The 16,789-nt window shown below is 39.2% G+C and overlaps 1 protein-coding gene across 11 annotated transcripts in view; it reads right to left on the bottom strand.

The window, feature by feature from the left end:
* UEVLD (UEV and lactate/malate dehyrogenase domains) overlaps positions 1–16,789 on the bottom strand; it is a 62,322-nt gene that overhangs the window by 41,727 nt on the left and 3,806 nt on the right. For all 11 annotated transcript variants that reach the window (XM_012456526.3, XM_012456521.3, XM_012456522.3 and 8 more), the window contains exons 2-6: positions 12,829–12,913; positions 11,182–11,247; positions 6,503–6,666; positions 2,037–2,172; positions 281–399 (exon numbers count right to left, since the gene is read on the bottom strand). In XM_012456526.3, the coding sequence (XP_012311949.1) occupies positions 281–399; positions 2,037–2,172; positions 6,503–6,666; positions 11,182–11,247; positions 12,829–12,913 (570 nt within the window). The remainder of the gene's footprint in view (positions 1–280; positions 400–2,036; positions 2,173–6,502; positions 6,667–11,181; positions 11,248–12,828; positions 12,914–16,789) is intronic.

Below are 16,789 nucleotides of genomic sequence, written 5' to 3'. Positions count from 1 at the left end.
TTGTGACTAAGTCACATGAACGTCAAGTTGAGGCTTCCCTTGGATGAGGATAAGCCCATTGTTCAAATCACTTTTTATAAGCTTAATTACTAATTAAGAGGCAACATCACTGATGAAAACTTTCAGCTATTTTTTTTTTTTTGACAACTTACTAAATATATTTTAAGGCAAAATAAGGTTTTCCCACATGACAAAATGGAGGCATTTTTTGATGTGTTCATAACCTACCTAGAAGTGTGGCACTATGATAGATGTATTTATAACTAGTATGCTTACATACCTTTGCTGAAATTGCTAATGTGCAGGCAATACCCAACTCTCCACCTCCAATCACAGTAATTTTATTGGCTGTTTTATTCTCATGATTTGCCCAGCTCTTTGAATTTATATCTGAAACACCTAGGAAGAAAAGTAGATGATCCTGAGAATTCAAAAATATCAAAAATCTTTTTAGGATCTTTAAAAAAATATATAGCAGGCTTCATAGCTCAGAGAGAAAATATGGTGCTAGTCCATAATGGGCTCTCAAAAAATACTACCGAACAAATAAATGCAAGGAAGACAGATGTCTCCTATTAAATATTTGACTAAATAGAAATTATCCTTCTAAAAAGAAAGTATCTTTCTAAACATTAAAAAAAATCATATAAGACTCTAAAAAAAGTAGCATTTTCATAATTCTGAAAAATATTCCAACTCATTGCTCTGGTCTACAATACAAAAATATGTCTAACACCTTACCAAAATGTTTCAAGCATAGGTATTTGCCTTTATCCTTAATGAGAATTATGGAGAATCATAGATATTCTGATCCAGTATACTGAATAAGCCAACAAGCTACATATACATATTGTGAAAAGGGTTTGGGATCATTAAACATATCAAGTGGTATTAAACAATACAAGAACTGCTTTATCTGTTTAAGACTAATTCTTTTCATTTTAAGAAACCTGGCCGAGAACAGTGGTTCATGCCTATAATCCCTCAACTTTGGGAAGCTAAGGCAGGAGGATCACCTGAGGTCAGGAGTTCAAGACCAGTCTGGTCAACATGATGAAACCCTGTCTCTACTAAAAATACAAAAATTGGCCAGGCACATCTGTAGTCCCTGCTACATGGGAGGCTGAAGCAGAAGAATGGCTTGAACCCAGGAAGACAGAGGTTGCAGTGAGCCCAGATGGTGCCACTGCACTCCAGCCTGGGTGACATAGCAAGACCCCATCTCAAAAAAAAAAAAAAAACCATATTTATTGGAACTATATGGTAATATCCTGTATTACACAGGAATTTCTTTTCTTCTTCTTTTTTTTTGGAGACAGAGACTTGCTCTATTGCCCAGGCTGGAGTGCAGTGGCACAGTCTCAGCTCACTGAAACCTCTGCCTCCCAGGTTCAAGTGATTCTCCCACCTTAGCCTCTCAAGTAGCTAGGATTACAGGCAGCTGTCACCACGCCCAGCTAATTTTTGTATTTTCAGTAGAAACGGAGTTTCATCATGTTGGCCAAGCCAGTCTCGAACTCCTGACCTCAGATGATTTGCCTACCGTGGCCTCCCAAAGTGCTGGGATTATAGCACTTTGCCACCGTGCCAGGCCTGAGGCACAGGAATTTCTTATTTCAGAATCAGATGTACATACGCACACATTTTTTTTTTTTTTTTTGAGACAGAGTCTCACTCTTGTTGCCCAGACTAGAGTGCAACGGCACAATCTCGGCTCACTGCCACCTATGCCTCCCGGATTAAAGTGATTCTCCTGCCTCAGTCTCCCAAGTAACTGGGATTACAGGAGTGTGCCACCACGCCCAGCTAATTTTTGTATTTTCAGTAGAGACGAGGTTTCACCATGTTGGTCAGGCTGGTCCTGACCTCAAGTGATCCTCTCATCTCCGCCTCCTCAAGTGCTGGGATTACAGGTGTGAACCACCGTGCCCAGCCTAAATTTATTTATAAAAATCAAGTGGCTGAAAGTAAAGGATTTTAGTGAGAAACCGGTAACTCATAACTCTCAAGACAATCTGCCTAACAAATATACAAACCTTCAGTGATTTTTGCAATATAGGCTAGCAAGTCTACCTGCCGTGCCTCATCAGATGATGATAGAGAATACAGGGGAAGTTCCTCTTGAAACTTGGCAATCATTTCTTTAATTAATCCAACAATGACAGATTTAGGCTGCAGAATACACAAAAAACAGAAAAGTTACACAAAAATTTTGCAGAAGAATACTACCTTTTTTGAGGCAGGAGTATCACTTGGACCCAGGAATTTGAGATGCAGTGAGTTATGGTTGCACCACTACACTCCAGCTTGGGCAACAGAGTGAGACTTCATCTCAAAACAAAACAAACAAAAAAACTTCTTTAACCTACACACTCTTATTGAGGTAGTCAAAAAGAAGTATTCAATCATGTTCTCATTTTTTGAAAGCCATCATACAAATTATATAATACTTTTAACTGCTGTAATGCTTTTCACTGAAAAATTGAGTACTTTTAACCGAAAAATAAAGGAAGAAGAAATGCTAATTCAACATCTCCCAAAAGTAGAAAAATAGCATGAATATGCGTAATAGCCTAATACCTAGGTTTGGGAACTGTCTCTCTTTTTTTTTAACTTTTCATTTTGAAATAATTTCAGACTTACAGAAAAGTTACAAAACTAGTACATATACTCTTCGCCCAGATTACTCAAATGTTAACATTTTATCACATTTGCTTGTTTAGCTCTCTCTAGTTTTTCCAAACAAACTGAACAAGTAAACTGCAAACATGATGTACTGTTACCCCAAGTACTTTAGTGTATATTTCCTAAAAGAAAAAGACATTATCCTACATAACTATTATCAAATCAGAAAATTAACACTGTTACAATACTATCTAATCTGGTACTATTTTCTTTCAATGTAACTAGTTAAGTGATCTTGATGAAATTCATGAGCCTTTCTGAGCTTCAGTGTGATCAGTAACACAATGTGAATAATAAATTCCAAATGGTTGTTATGAGCAATAAATGAGCTAATGAATGCAAACTAAACACCGTGAGTGTAAAACAGATGTTTATTATTATTCTTAGAATATTTAGTAGTATGCTCACTTAAAAAGTGCTTACTTTTTCAGAGTCTATGTTTCACTATTTATAAAGTAAAAAGATGAAGGCATTAGGGCAAAGAATTCAAATACCTTTGGGGACCAAGCAGATAACATCAAATATGTAAAACTGCTAAGTATAAGAAAACTGGGAGAGATGGGTATTGTGGCAAGTTGGAAAGAGCATGCCTACAGGCATCCAAATTCATATTAATAACAAAACAAAACAAGGTAAAACAAAACCAACTGTGCTCAAACAAATTCTGTAGGCCTAACACGGACCTCTGAATCTTGGGGAAATTGCGATCCCTGGCCTAGATGACCTCTAGATTCCTTCTAGCTCCAAAGTTCTATATAATTATGCTACATAATTATAATTCCAACTGCATGTGGAATCTAAAGGTGCTGCAGTACTTTTAAATAGGGCAATTTAAATAATGTAATGTCTTTTTAAGACTAGTTTTAAGTCTGGGCACTGAGGCTCACATCTTTAATCCCATCACTTTGGCAGGCTGAGGCGGGAGGATGCCTTGATCCCAGGAGTTCAATTCCAGCCTGGGCAACATAGAGAGATCCTGTCTGTACAAAAAATTTAAAAATTAGCAGGGCATGGTGGACCATGATTGTAGTCCCAGCTACTCAGAAGGCTGAGGTGGGAAAATCACTTGAGCCCAGGAATTTGAGGTTGCAGTGAGCTATGACTGTGCTTCTTCTGCACTCCAGTGTGGGTGACAGAGCATGACCCTGTCTCAAAAAAAAGACTAGTTTTAGTTTATAATAAAGAGGCTCAGCACAGTAAATTAAAATCAGTACTGTCTAAACTAAAATTAAGCACAACCTTCACTAGATTATAAGACTATCCCAGCTGGGCATGGTGGCTCACGCCTGTAATCCCAGCACTCTGGGAGGCCAAAGCAGGTGGATCAAGAGATCAGGAGTTCAAGACCAGCCTGGCCAAGATGGTGAAACCTAGTCTCTACTAAAAAAAAACAAAAATTAGCCGAGTGTGGTGGAATGCACTTGTAATCCCAGCTACTCAGGTGGCTGAGTCAGGGGAATTGCTTGAACTAGGGAGGTGGAGGTTGCAGTGAGCTGAGATCATGCCACTGCGTTCCAGCCTGGGCAACAGAGCGAGACACTGTCTCAGAAAAAAAAAAAAAAAAAAAAAAAAAGACTATCCCTGACCATTTACTAAACAAAATTATAAAAAGAGAAGCCAGTGAAAATCAGAGAGAAGAAACAGGATACATGAATTCCTGCAACATGGCACAGATGTCAAAATACTGCTTGAGGATAGTTTTGTTTTGTTTAAAGAAGGATGTGGGAGGCCGAGGCGGGTGGATCACGAGGTCAAGAGATCGAGACCATCCTGGTCAACATTGTGAAACCCCGTCTCTACTAATACAAAAAAATTAGCTGGGCATGGTGGCGCGTGCCTGTAATCCCAGCTACTCAGGAGGCTGAGGCAGGAGAATTGCCTGAACCCAGGAGGCGGAGGTTGCGGTGAGCCGAGATCGCGCCATTGCACTCCAGCCTGGGTAACAAGAGCGAAAACTCCGTCTCAAAAAAAAAAAAAAAAAAAAAAAAAGAAGGATGTAACAATGGATGAAGGAGATAAACAGACAATTCAAAAAGGAAGAAACATGATTGATAAGTAAATGAAAATGATTTCAATTTCTCAACTAACCAAGTAACTGGAAATTAAGAGTACGATCCATTTTTGTCCTTCCAACTGACAAATTTTTATTATGCCCCATTCATCACATTTAACTAGCAAACTTATTTAAATCATAAGGTAATGCAAATAACATAAATGTTCATAAGGTAAAATGTCAACTCCTACTACTGATAATCTGAAGTGTGTCCTTTGTTTTTCTATTTCTTTTTTCTTCTTTTCAAATGCTTTCTATATAAATAATATAGAAAACCATAAAACAAAGTAAAAGGCATCCACAATTACACACTTTTTTATGAGCTGTCTAATAAAATAAGAAGTGATAATCCTAAGGCATTCTTTACTCCAACCTCACTCGACTCCAGCATACTCCTGTTCTCCAGCCCTATGAGCTTTCTGGGTACATATAAACATATTATAAATTATCCTTTTATAAAATTTTTAATTATTTACAAAAATGAGAGAATACTATACATCTGTCTAAATCAATGTATAGAGATAAGCAAAGGTTTGTTTTAAGGATAATAACTTCTATTAGACAAAAGGTACTGTAAAATAGGTACTATCCTACACTGATTTCTACTGATTATAGAAATGTATCATTTTGTCTACCTTTTTGGAGGCCAATTTGGTAATATATAAGAAAATCTTAAAAATACTGAAAACCTTTGATCCAATAATTCTATTCTAAGAGACTTATCATTAGGAAACTATCAAAGATACGTTAGATATATATAAACATTTTCGCTTGAAGATGTTCATCATGAAATATCTTATAATAGGGTGATTTGTAAATACAGTAAGTAATATCCTTATGCTGGATCATCAGGCAACCATTAAAAAAACCACATATTTTGAAAACAGTTTAACATGGAGAAATGCTCAATATAATGGTCAATGAAAAATGCAGAATACAAAATTATATAACATGAGGATATAAAACAAATACTAGTTATATAGATCAACGTGGATGAATTTTTAAAACTTCATATTGATTAAAACAAAGCATGTCATCAGGGCACGGTGGCTCACACCTGTAATCCCAGAACTTTGGGAGGTTGAGGCAGGTGGATCACCTGAGGTCAGGAGTTTGAGACCAGCCTGGCTAACATGGTGAAACCCCGTCTCTACTAAAAATACAAAAAATTAGCTGGGTGTGGTGACACACACCTATAATCCCAGCTACTCGGGAGGCCGAGGCAGGAGAATCACCTGAACCTGGGAGGTGGAGGTTGCAGTGAGCTAAGATCACACCACTGCTCTCCAGCCTGGCAACAGAGCAAGACTCTGTCTTAGAAAAAAACCAAAGAACAAAAAAGAAAGCATGTCATAAAAATTTCATGCAGTATGATTCAACTTATATGAAAGTCAAAAATAGGCAAAACTACAAATAAATATATATATTACATAAAAATCTTTTATAGGAAGGGACTTGGAAATAATGCCCCAATCACTTGCTAGTAGCTCTTCCTGTACTTTCTCAAGTGGGAAACGACTATTAAAAGACAGAGAGCAAACAACAGTTGGCTTCAAAACCTGGAGGGAACAGCTTCGTATAGGCAGTTTTCATCAGGGTTCTGGCACTTGGGTAACCCTAGAGAGCTCAATTTCAAATTACTTCCAAAGACCACATGAAGAATATCACTGAAAGAAAATGCACATCATACTTATTTGTACCAGCAGAATCAATGATAAATATTCCAAAAAAAAGCTTTCTGAAGAAAATCCAAACTGATCTTACATGGCTCCAGTTTTGGAGATAGGGCAAATATATTCTGCCTTGAGCATCCACGTGTTTTCCGACTGAGATTCCCATATTTGCAGTTGGCTTCAGGAAGCAAATAGGGGGAGCAAAAGGGTGAGAATCCAAAATCCAGAAACGAATTGGTATGTTATATGTATTACCTATTTAAAACAAAAGAAACATATCTTCAAATGATAATGAAGCACACACATTATGTTTATGATATAGCTAGGTAGCATTTTTTTTTTTGAGACGGAGTCTCACTCTGTCGCCAGGTTGGAGTGCAGTGGCACGATCTTGGCCAACTGCAACCTCCGCCTCCTGGGTTCAAGCGATTCTCGTGCCTCAGCCTCCTGAGTAGGTGGGATTACAGGCACACGCCACCAAATCTGGCTAGTTTTTGTATTTTTAGTAGAGATGGGGTTTCACCATGTTGGCCAGGATGGTCTCAATCTCCTAACCTCGTGATCCGCCTGCCTTGGTCTCCCAAAGATTACAGGCGTGAGCCACTGCACCTGGCTGCTAGGTGGCATTTTAAGAAATGACTAGGCTGGGTGAGGTGGCTAAAGCCTGTAATCCCAGCACTTTGGGGAGCTGAGATGAGCAAATCACGTAAGTCTAGGAGTTTGAGACCAGCCTGGGCAACATGGAGAAACCCTGCTCTATAAAAAATTTTAAAATTAGCTGGGTATGGTGGCACACATCTATAATCCCAGCTACTGGGGAGGCTGAGGTGGGCAGATGACTTGAGCCCAGGAGGTCAAGTTTGCAGTGAGCCATGATTGTACCACTGCACTCCTGCCTGGGTAACAGAGTGAGACCCTGTCTCTAAGAAAAAAGAAAGAAAAAAAAAATGAATAGTCTAGTCAGGTTTACATATAAAGGATTAATGTAAAGTAAGGCCTATTTCCCACATTTCATCCATACTCACACTGGAAATATGTTCCTATTAGAGCACTGGTATAACACTTAAGTAAGTTTAATTAAAACAATGGCCAAATCATCCACCCTGTCTCTATTAAAAAAAAAGAAAAATCAAAATTTTTAAAAACTTTTACTAATATAATTGGAGTGCCAGCCCAAATCCTGATGGAGCCACTTCCTGCATTAATCACTATACATTAAAGAAAAGGAAGGATATGTCTACTGAAGGTAGCGTGTAGTGGCTCACCCCTGTAAATCTCAGCATTTTGGGAGGCCAAGGCAGGCGGATCACTTGAGGTCAGGAGTTCAAGACCAGCCTGACCAACATGGTGAAACCCCGTCTCTACTAAAAAACAAAAAATTAGCCAGGCGTGGTGGCGAGCACCTGTAATCCCAGGTACTTGGGTAGGAGGCTGAGGCACGAGAATCACTTGAACCCAGAAGGTGGAGGTTGCAGTGAGCTGAGATTGTGTCATTGCACTCCAGCCAGAGTGACAGAGTAAGGTGCTCTCTCAAAAAAAAAAAAGTCTACTGAAGGTATTCCCCTGGTTGATCAAGAATCTGCTGCCTCCAATGCCTCTCCCCAGCAGTAGTCATGCATTTTAATGGCCCATGACTGGCAAAGCACCTGGTGACTCAGATTCCTGTGTCTAACTGGTAAGACTTCACCACTGGTGTTCGCTAGTCTCTTCTTCCTTCTCCCTTTCCCATCAGCAAATACTTTGACTCCTACCCTACACATCTAGCTTTTAGTAATTCAGCACTGAAGAGTCTGAACTCCTAATACAAAGTCCTTGAATATAAAGGAATTATAAGAACATAACTTAACTTTGGATGTAAACAAAGTTTAGATAGGTGTGATCTTAAGATGATACATTGGGATGCCAAAATGGGAGGATAGCTTGAGTCCAGGAGTACAAGACCAGCCTGGACAACATATAAAGACCCTGGTGTGGTAGCGCACATCTGTAGTACTAGCTACTCAGGAGGCTGAGGCCAGAAGAATACCTGAGCCCAGGAATTTGAGGTTACAATTAGCTATGATCACATCACTGTACTCTAACCTAGGCAACAGAGCAACGCTCTCTCACTTAAAAGAAAAAAAAAGATTATATACATCTCTAAAAAAATGACTGTATGAAGTATAATTATGACTTAACACAATGTTGGCTGAATAAGAAGTAACACCAAAAATTTCTACAGGTATACATAAGGTAATATTAACAGAAGTTTCATGTGGATGGGAGGTTAGATATAGGCTTAACCTCATTCCCTTCCCAAATGTTTAAATGCTTTTTCAGCATAAGCATGTATAATCATTACACTAATAAAACTAGTTAACTAAAAGAGAGTAATAAAGGCAGACAAATAATAATGGCCACATTTATTGAGTATCTACTATATGCCAGGCACTATGCCAAGAGCTTTACTTACTGTAACTCATTTAAGCCTTACTGAGGTGGGCTCTAGTATTGGCCCAGTTTATAGATGAGAAAGATAATATACATTTCGACCTTCTGATCAGTAGGAAATAACTAGTGTGCATTCACATTAAGTTGATATAATTCCAAAGCAAAGGAAAAGAAAAGTGTAATGCAGGAAAAAAAGTTGGGGAGGGGCACCTAAGGAAGACCCCATCTTAAGAATCAATGACATAACTCAATGACTACAGGACAGGCTTACTGACATTGGGTGGGATTTTACCAATGGTATTAAGATAACCTTTCTGCCCTCATGTTACCTCCCTACTCTATTAGAAACTGAAATGATACTAAGCAATAATTCATTTAAATTCACAACTTCCTCTGTTAATATGCAACTACCCTTCAAAACACTGGGCTGGGTAAGAATTGGCCTTTATGTCTCAGAATGAATCACCTTAATCAGTTTCCTTCCCTCTTCCTCTCCTTTCCTCCTTTCCCTAATACCCTTCTCTTACCTTTCTTTTCAACATCTAACCAAGATAAATTCAGAATACAACTTAAGGGGAACAGGTCTGAGTAAAATTCTCTACGCAGCCAGGAACAGCCAGGAACGTCTGAAAACTTGGCAGGGAAGAGCAAGGAAAGAAGAGAAAAATCAACTCTATGCCTGTTCTGCCTACCTCACTCTGCAATCTCTGCATGGAGCCCATGGCTAGCTGCTTTCATACCCATCCATTCTCCTATGCATAAAAACAAAATGAATTACTACACATTTCCTGAGTGCCTGCTAGTGCAAAAGGAGGTATCATGGTGGGACATACACAGAAGCAGAACAAAGCATGAGTGCATCTCTAGCAGCAAGTCATTGCTGGGGGCGAAGAATGGGGGAATTAAGAGGGTTTGTGATAATCCAAGAGCTATCATAAAGAAGCACATACTGTGAAAGAAGTTCTCCCAAATGCAGCTTCCTAGTGTTTTTTGGGCAATGTACTCTCATTGTACAATGCTGAATTCTTTAAGAGATAGCAAGTTACGCTGTTCTCTCCCTATTTGGCTTCCAGATCTTTCTCAGCCCTCTTTTCAGTGTATCTTCTCACATGCCCCAGTAAGCCAGTTATTCCTAAGCCCTTCAGTCAATAATCAAACTAACTCAACTATTCAACAAATACCAAATAAGCAAATGCCCTATAAGCACATCACTGTATATTAGTGATTTTGGATGTTATTCTTCCTAGGATTATTTGTATTTCAAAAGAACAGTGAACTTTTTTTTTTATTTTTGAGACTGAGGCTCACTCTGTCACCCAGGCTGGAGTACAGTAGCATGATGTCAGCTTACTGCGACCTCTGCTTTCCGGGTTCAAGAGATTTTCCTGCCTCAGCCTTCTGAGCAGCTGGGATTACAGGCACATGCCATCAGGCCTGGTTAATTTTTGTATTTTTAGTAGAGATGGGGTTTCACCATGTTGGCCAGGCTGGTCTCGAACTTCTGACCTCAAGTGATCCGCTCATCTTGGCCTCCTAAAGTGCTGGGATTACAGGCATGAGCCACCACATCCAGCAAGAACAGTGAATTTCTAATGGTGAAATTTCAGGCACCATTTCAGAGAAATATTTGGAACCAAAGATTCATTGGTATTCTTAAAATCATACTATATAAGCAACCTCTTGCAATTCTTATCTGAAAGGTTACTCCTTGTTGAACACAGAAGTAGGTCTGGATAAATGGGAAGAGTTAAGAATAAGAAAAGTCAGTGATTTTTTTTTCCTTTATTTTTGGGCAAACACTTAGCTATTTTAAACTATTAGGTCACTCTAAAATGTGTTCCTTTCTTTGAGCTTTAATGGCCTCTGTGTTGTAAAATTTTCCTATTGGAGTTTGAGTTTAGCTATATGATCTTAGGTAAATCAGACAAGGCTAAGATTCAGTTTCACCTATGGAGTGGAGATAATGCTGTATCACACAGAGAGGAAAGAAGGGGAAGAAAATATAGAAATAATGAAGAAAAAGGTGGGACCCCTACACTTTGCTATGGAAAACAGAGATGAATCTCCCCAAGGGCAGGCCTATGTACGTTTTGCTTTCCTTTGTACCCTGGAACCTACCAGAGTAGGGGGCACACAGTTGACAATAAGTAACTGTTGAACTGAACTTAACTGGCTGACATGAATATAGGCCTTCCTTGACTGGAACAGATCCAGTAAGGTTCTACATAGGTCATGTATCTCTAAGAATACTTTGAGAATGTTATGGCATAAACAAATGTCAGTTATCAAATGAACTCCTCTTTTAGAAAACTTCCATATTTTCTCAACTTCCACACTTACCCTGATACATCACAGGAATAGTGCCGGTAAAATTCAGCAGGTCTTTCTGGGAACTATCTTTAAAAACTGGAAGAAAAAAGCCCCAAAATGTGCAATCAGAAATAGAAAGAACTGTAGTAAAGCATGTAAGTATGCACATGTTTTGCTCATAAGTACACACACAAATACACACACAATGTCTAAACATAATCTAGGAATTGGTAAATCTGTCAACAAGAGGAAATGACTAGATGTTGTTTACTTAGAAAGCAGTGAGGTAGCTGAAAGAATACAGGACTTTGATACTGAAACCCTAAGTTCTGGGACCACCTTCCCTGCTTAGACAAATGTGACTTTTGGTGACTTTAATCATCTTTGATCTTCAGTTTCATCATCTATAAAATAAAGATAATACGACTACTTTACACAGTTCTCATAAGGATCAAATGAGAGAATGAGAAAACTCTTAATAAGTACTATGGGCCAGGTGCAGTGGCTCACGCCTGTAATCCCAGCACTTTGGGAGGCCAAGGAAGGTAGATCACAAGGTCAGGAGTTCAAGATTAGCCTGGCCAAGATGGAGAAACCCCATCTCTACTAAAAATACAAAAATTAGCCAGGTGTGGTGAAAGGCGCCTGTAATCTAAGCTACTCGGGAGGCTGAGGCAGGAGAATCACCTGAACCCAGGAGGCAGAGGCTGCAGTGGCATCTCAAGCAGCTGAGATTACAGGCGCCTGCTACCACACTCGGCTAATTTTTGTATTTTTAGTAGTGAGCCGAGATCATGCCACTGCACTCTAGCCTGGGTGACAGAGAAAGACTCCATCTCAAAAAAAAAAAAAAAAAAAGAAAGATAATAAAGTAAAAGCTTCCTTAGATAACCAGATTCTTACTATTAATTGAACAGGATAACTAAAACTTTGTTAATAATTTAGAATCAACCATATATATGATAGGCAGAATAAAGGTCCTCCAAAGATGTCCATATCCAACCCTTGGAACCCATGACATGCCACCTTACTTGGCAAAGGGACTTCTGAGACATAATTAAAGATTCTGATCACTTGACTAGCCTTTAAAAAAAATTAAGGAGTCTGAGATGAAGAGATTACCCTGTATTACTGGGATGCATCTAATCTAATCACATTGGTACTTAAAAGCAGACAATCTTTCCCAGCTGTGATCAGAGGGCAATTTGCCTATAGAAGAATGGCTAGAGACATCCAACACTGCTGGCTTTGAAGATGGAGAAAGGAGACCAAGAGCCTAGGAATGTGGGTGACCTCTAGAAACTGAAACTCAAGGAAACAGATTATCCCTCGGAGCCTCCAGAGACAAAGGCAGCTGACACCTAGATTTTAGCCAAGTCAAACTCCAGTTCAGCTTCTAAGCTACAGAAATTTGTGTTGGACTTCTTGCCTACAGGATTGTAACATAGTTAATGTGTTTTTTAAAGCCACTAAGTTTGTGGTAGTTTGTTACAGCAGTAATAGAAAACTAATACAAGATATATTGTATTAATTTAAGCTTTCTCAGAAATTGCAGGTCACAAAGTATAGCTGAAAATCAGAAGATAAAAATGAGAAATTACAATTTTGCAGCTCTTTAGGGCCAAAAATTAGTAGTTTCAATAATGCAGCATTTAAACTAGAAAATATGATTCTTACCATAGGTGTCCATGGAATATCTGAAATGCGGGAAAAACATATTTACATTCTTTAGTTCTTCCACAGTTAGGTCCCTGAACTTGTACTGAAAAGAGAAAAATAAACATGGAGTAAGAATAAAGCTCTGAGCAAAAGAACAATTGCAGTTAACATTTAACTGACAATTTACCACGTGCTAGGCCCTGGGCTCTGAGCTTTACAAACATGTACAGTATTTGATTTAATTTTTTTAAAAAAACAAAAACCCTACAACATAGGGAGGGCTTTACAATTGCTCTACAGAAGCAGGAGAAGAAATGAAAGCTAGCGAATCAAAGTAACTTGCTGAGTCAGCAAGTTAAATAGTGAAGCCAGAGCTCAAATCCAGGACCAGGGTCTTGAATGTCTAAATCAAACTGCCTCCAAATACCTCCAGAAGGCTTAAGAGATGAGGCAGAAAGAATCACCCCTCTTACCACTATTCAAGATCCAACTGTCTTTTTGGCATAACTCATTCACTTGAGATACCTTAACTTCCCCTCCCACCTTCCTGGCACTGCATCCTGGGTTTCAATTGGAAAACAAAAGCACACAAGGTTTTACAGTCAGGTGTGTAACTGCCTCTTCATTTATCCAGATGTCTTCTCAGAGATACTAACTTGGTTGTCTTGTGGACAAAATCATTTAAATTCTTTAAGCCTATTTTCTCACCTGCAAAAAGAAACAATACTTACCTCTTACACTAGACTAGTGGTTAGTTTTAAATGAAAGAACAGAAGTATATTAAGAGTTTACCATTCTGAAAATGGATTTGAGAAAACAATTCCTTTTACAATGGTATCAAAAAGAATAAAATATTTAGGAATAAATTTAGCCGGGCGCAGTGGCGCGTGCCTGTAGTCCCAGCTCTTCGGGAGGCTGAGGCTGGAGGATCTCTTTGAGTCCAGGAGTTCTGGGCTGTAGTGCACTATGCCGATTGGGTGTCCGCACTAAGTTCGGCATCAATATGGTGAACTCCCGGGAGCGGGGGACCACCAGGTTGCCTAAGGAGGGGTGAACCGGTCCAGGTCGGAAACGGAGCAGGTCAAAACTCCCGTGCTGATCAGGAATAAATTTAACAAGGTACCAAACTTAGACTCTGAAAACTGCATAACATTGTTGAAAAAAATAAAATGGACCAAAGTAAATGGAAAGCATCCCTTGTTTATGGATTTGAAGACAGTATTGTTAAGATGGCAACATTCCTCAACAGATTCAACACAATCCCTATCAAAATCCCAGCTGGTGTGTGCGTGTGTGTGTGTGTGCGCGTGCAAAAATTTGCAGATTCTAAAATTCAGATGGAAATTCAAGGGACCCAGAATAACCAAAACAATCAGGAAAAAGAACAAAACAGCTGATGGATTCATACTATAATCAAAAGACAGGCTATAATCAAAAGGAGAAAATAACAAGCGTTGGAGAGGACGTAAAGAAATCAGAACTCTCACACATACACCACTGCCAGTGGTAAAATGATGCAGCTGCTTTGGGAAACACCCTGGTAGTTCTTCAAAAGATTAAACACAGAGTCAGCGTTACCACATGACTGAGCAATTCCATTTCTAGGTATACACCCAAGAAAAATGAAAACAGGTATCTACACAAAAACTTGTACACAATTGTTCATAGCAGCATTATTAATAATAGCCAAAAAGTGAAAACAATCCAAATGTCCATTAACTAATGAATGGATAAATAAAATGCAACACATCCATAAAATGAAATATTCAAACACAAAAAGGAATGAAGTGCTAATACATGCTACAACATGGATGAACCTTAAAAACACTATGTAAGAAATTAGACAAAGGAAATGCCTGTCTCTGGTCTTGGCCAGAGGCTGTGCTTCCTAGAAAAAAATTTTTTTTTAATAAAAGAAATGAGACACAAAGGCCACATATTTTATAACTGCATGCATATGCAATATTCAGAACTGACAAATACACAGAAACACAAAGTAGACTAGTGGATACCTAGGATTGTGGGAGTTTGGGAGAAAATGGAAAAGGACTGCTAATGGATCCTGTTTCCTCTCTCAGAACCTTAAGTTTTTCACCTGCAAAAAAGATATAGCTCTACTGGCTACCAACTTCAACAGGTATATATGAAACTCTTACAATTAACATATGTAAAAGGGAGATTATAAACAAAATATGTATACAACAGTAAGTACAGGCAGCAAACTACAAATTGACACAAAGAACATCTAAGTTACCGAAAGGCCTCTGGAGAAGCTCAATCTACATTTCAGCCTAGAGTCTAGAATGGTATAGACATTTAGGGATTAAGCCAGGAGTGGTAGCTCACAACTGTAATCCCAGCACTTTGGGAGGCCAAGACAGGCAAATCACTTGAGGTCAGGAGTTTGAGACCAACATGGTGAAATCCCATCTCAACTGAAAATACAAAAATTAGGTGTGGTGGCATGCACCTGTAATCCCAGCTACTCTGGAAGCTGAGGCAGAAGAATCACTTGAACCCTGGATGTTGCAGTGAGCCAAGATTGTACATCTGCACTCCAGCGACAGAGTGAGACTCTGTCTCAAAAAAAGAAAAGAAAAGAAAAAAGAAAATTAGGGGAAAGAAAGGTCATTCTAGGATGGAGAAGAATTTGCTAGAAGAGAAGTCTGACTACAAACAACTTGAGGGCAGGAACAACCTGAAGGCAGGAATTGTCTTTTACTCATTGTTCTATCTCTTCATAGTACTTAGTCAGGGTGTGTCTTTGATAGAATTATGTTTTTTAGATGGGAGTTAGCAAACAGACAGCTTTATATGAGTAGGGTAGACATAGAAAGTAATTATGATCCACAGCACTGAGCATCAAAACTAACAAATGATCAGTATTAACTAAAACAGACTTGTTTAGTCTGTTGGGCAAAGTGAGTCCTAGATTCAGTGCCCCGATTCAGTGTAAACAAAACTGGATGAAGTCACTCCAACTCCAAACACTAAACAAATGTACAAATGGCTGCACTGTTGTCACCTGGAATATATATATATTATCAACAGATATAATTTGTTTCATTTTCCACTATTTTCTACATCCTTAAAATCATTGTAGAACGCTGGGCGCAGTGGCCCATGCCTGTGATCCCAGCACTTTGGGAGGCCAAGGCAGGCAGATCACCTGAGGTTGGGAGTTCAAGACCAGTCTGACTAACATGGAGAAACCCCATCTCTACTAAAAATATAAAATTAGCCAGGCATGGTGGCATGTGCCTATAATCCTAGCTACTTGGGAGGCTGAGGCAGGAGAATCACTTGAACCTGGGAGGCGGAGGTTGCTGTGAGCCAAGATGGCGCCATTGCACTACAGACTGGGTAACAAGAGAGAAACTCTGTCTCAAAAAAAAGAAAAAATTAGGGCCGGGTGCGGTGGCTCACGCCTGTAATCCCAGCACTTTGGGAGGCTGAGGCAGGTGGATCATGAAGTCAAGAGACCGAGACCATCCTGGTCAACATGGTGAAACTCCATCTCTACTAAAAATACAAAAAATTAGCTGGGCATGGTGGCGCGTGCCTGCAATCCCAGCTACTCAGGAGGCTGAGGCAGGAAAATTGCCTGAACCCAGGAGACGGAGGTTGTGGTGAGCTGAGATTGCACTATTGCACTCCAGTCTGGGTAACAAGAGCGAAACTCCGTCTCAAAAAAAAAAAAAAAAAAAAATTACTGGAGAACATGATTATTAATAGCTATATAAGGCTACACTAGAATTGATTTAATTGCAAAACTCCTATACAAGTTTGTGAAAGGCAGCAAAAGCACTCTTCTCGGGATTTAAAAACCCAAATGTCACTATTAAATATTTGCTGTTTTGACACCCCCTTTGCCAAAAAGGACTTCATCTGTCTCAAAGAAAATATTAACTTTTGAGGCTGGGCATGGTGGCTCACACCTGTAATCCCAGCACTTTGGGAAGCCGAGGCAGGCAGATCA

The sequence above is a fragment of the Aotus nancymaae genome, unplaced genomic scaffold (assembly GCF_030222135.1).
Source record: "Aotus nancymaae isolate 86718 unplaced genomic scaffold, 86718_ANA_hifiasm-v0.15.2.pri h1tg000059l, whole genome shotgun sequence".
Taxonomy (NCBI): Eukaryota; Metazoa; Chordata; class Mammalia; order Primates; family Aotidae; genus Aotus; species Aotus nancymaae.
Note: the sequence above shows the minus strand (reverse complement) of the source record. Positions and strands in the feature narration are given on the sequence as shown.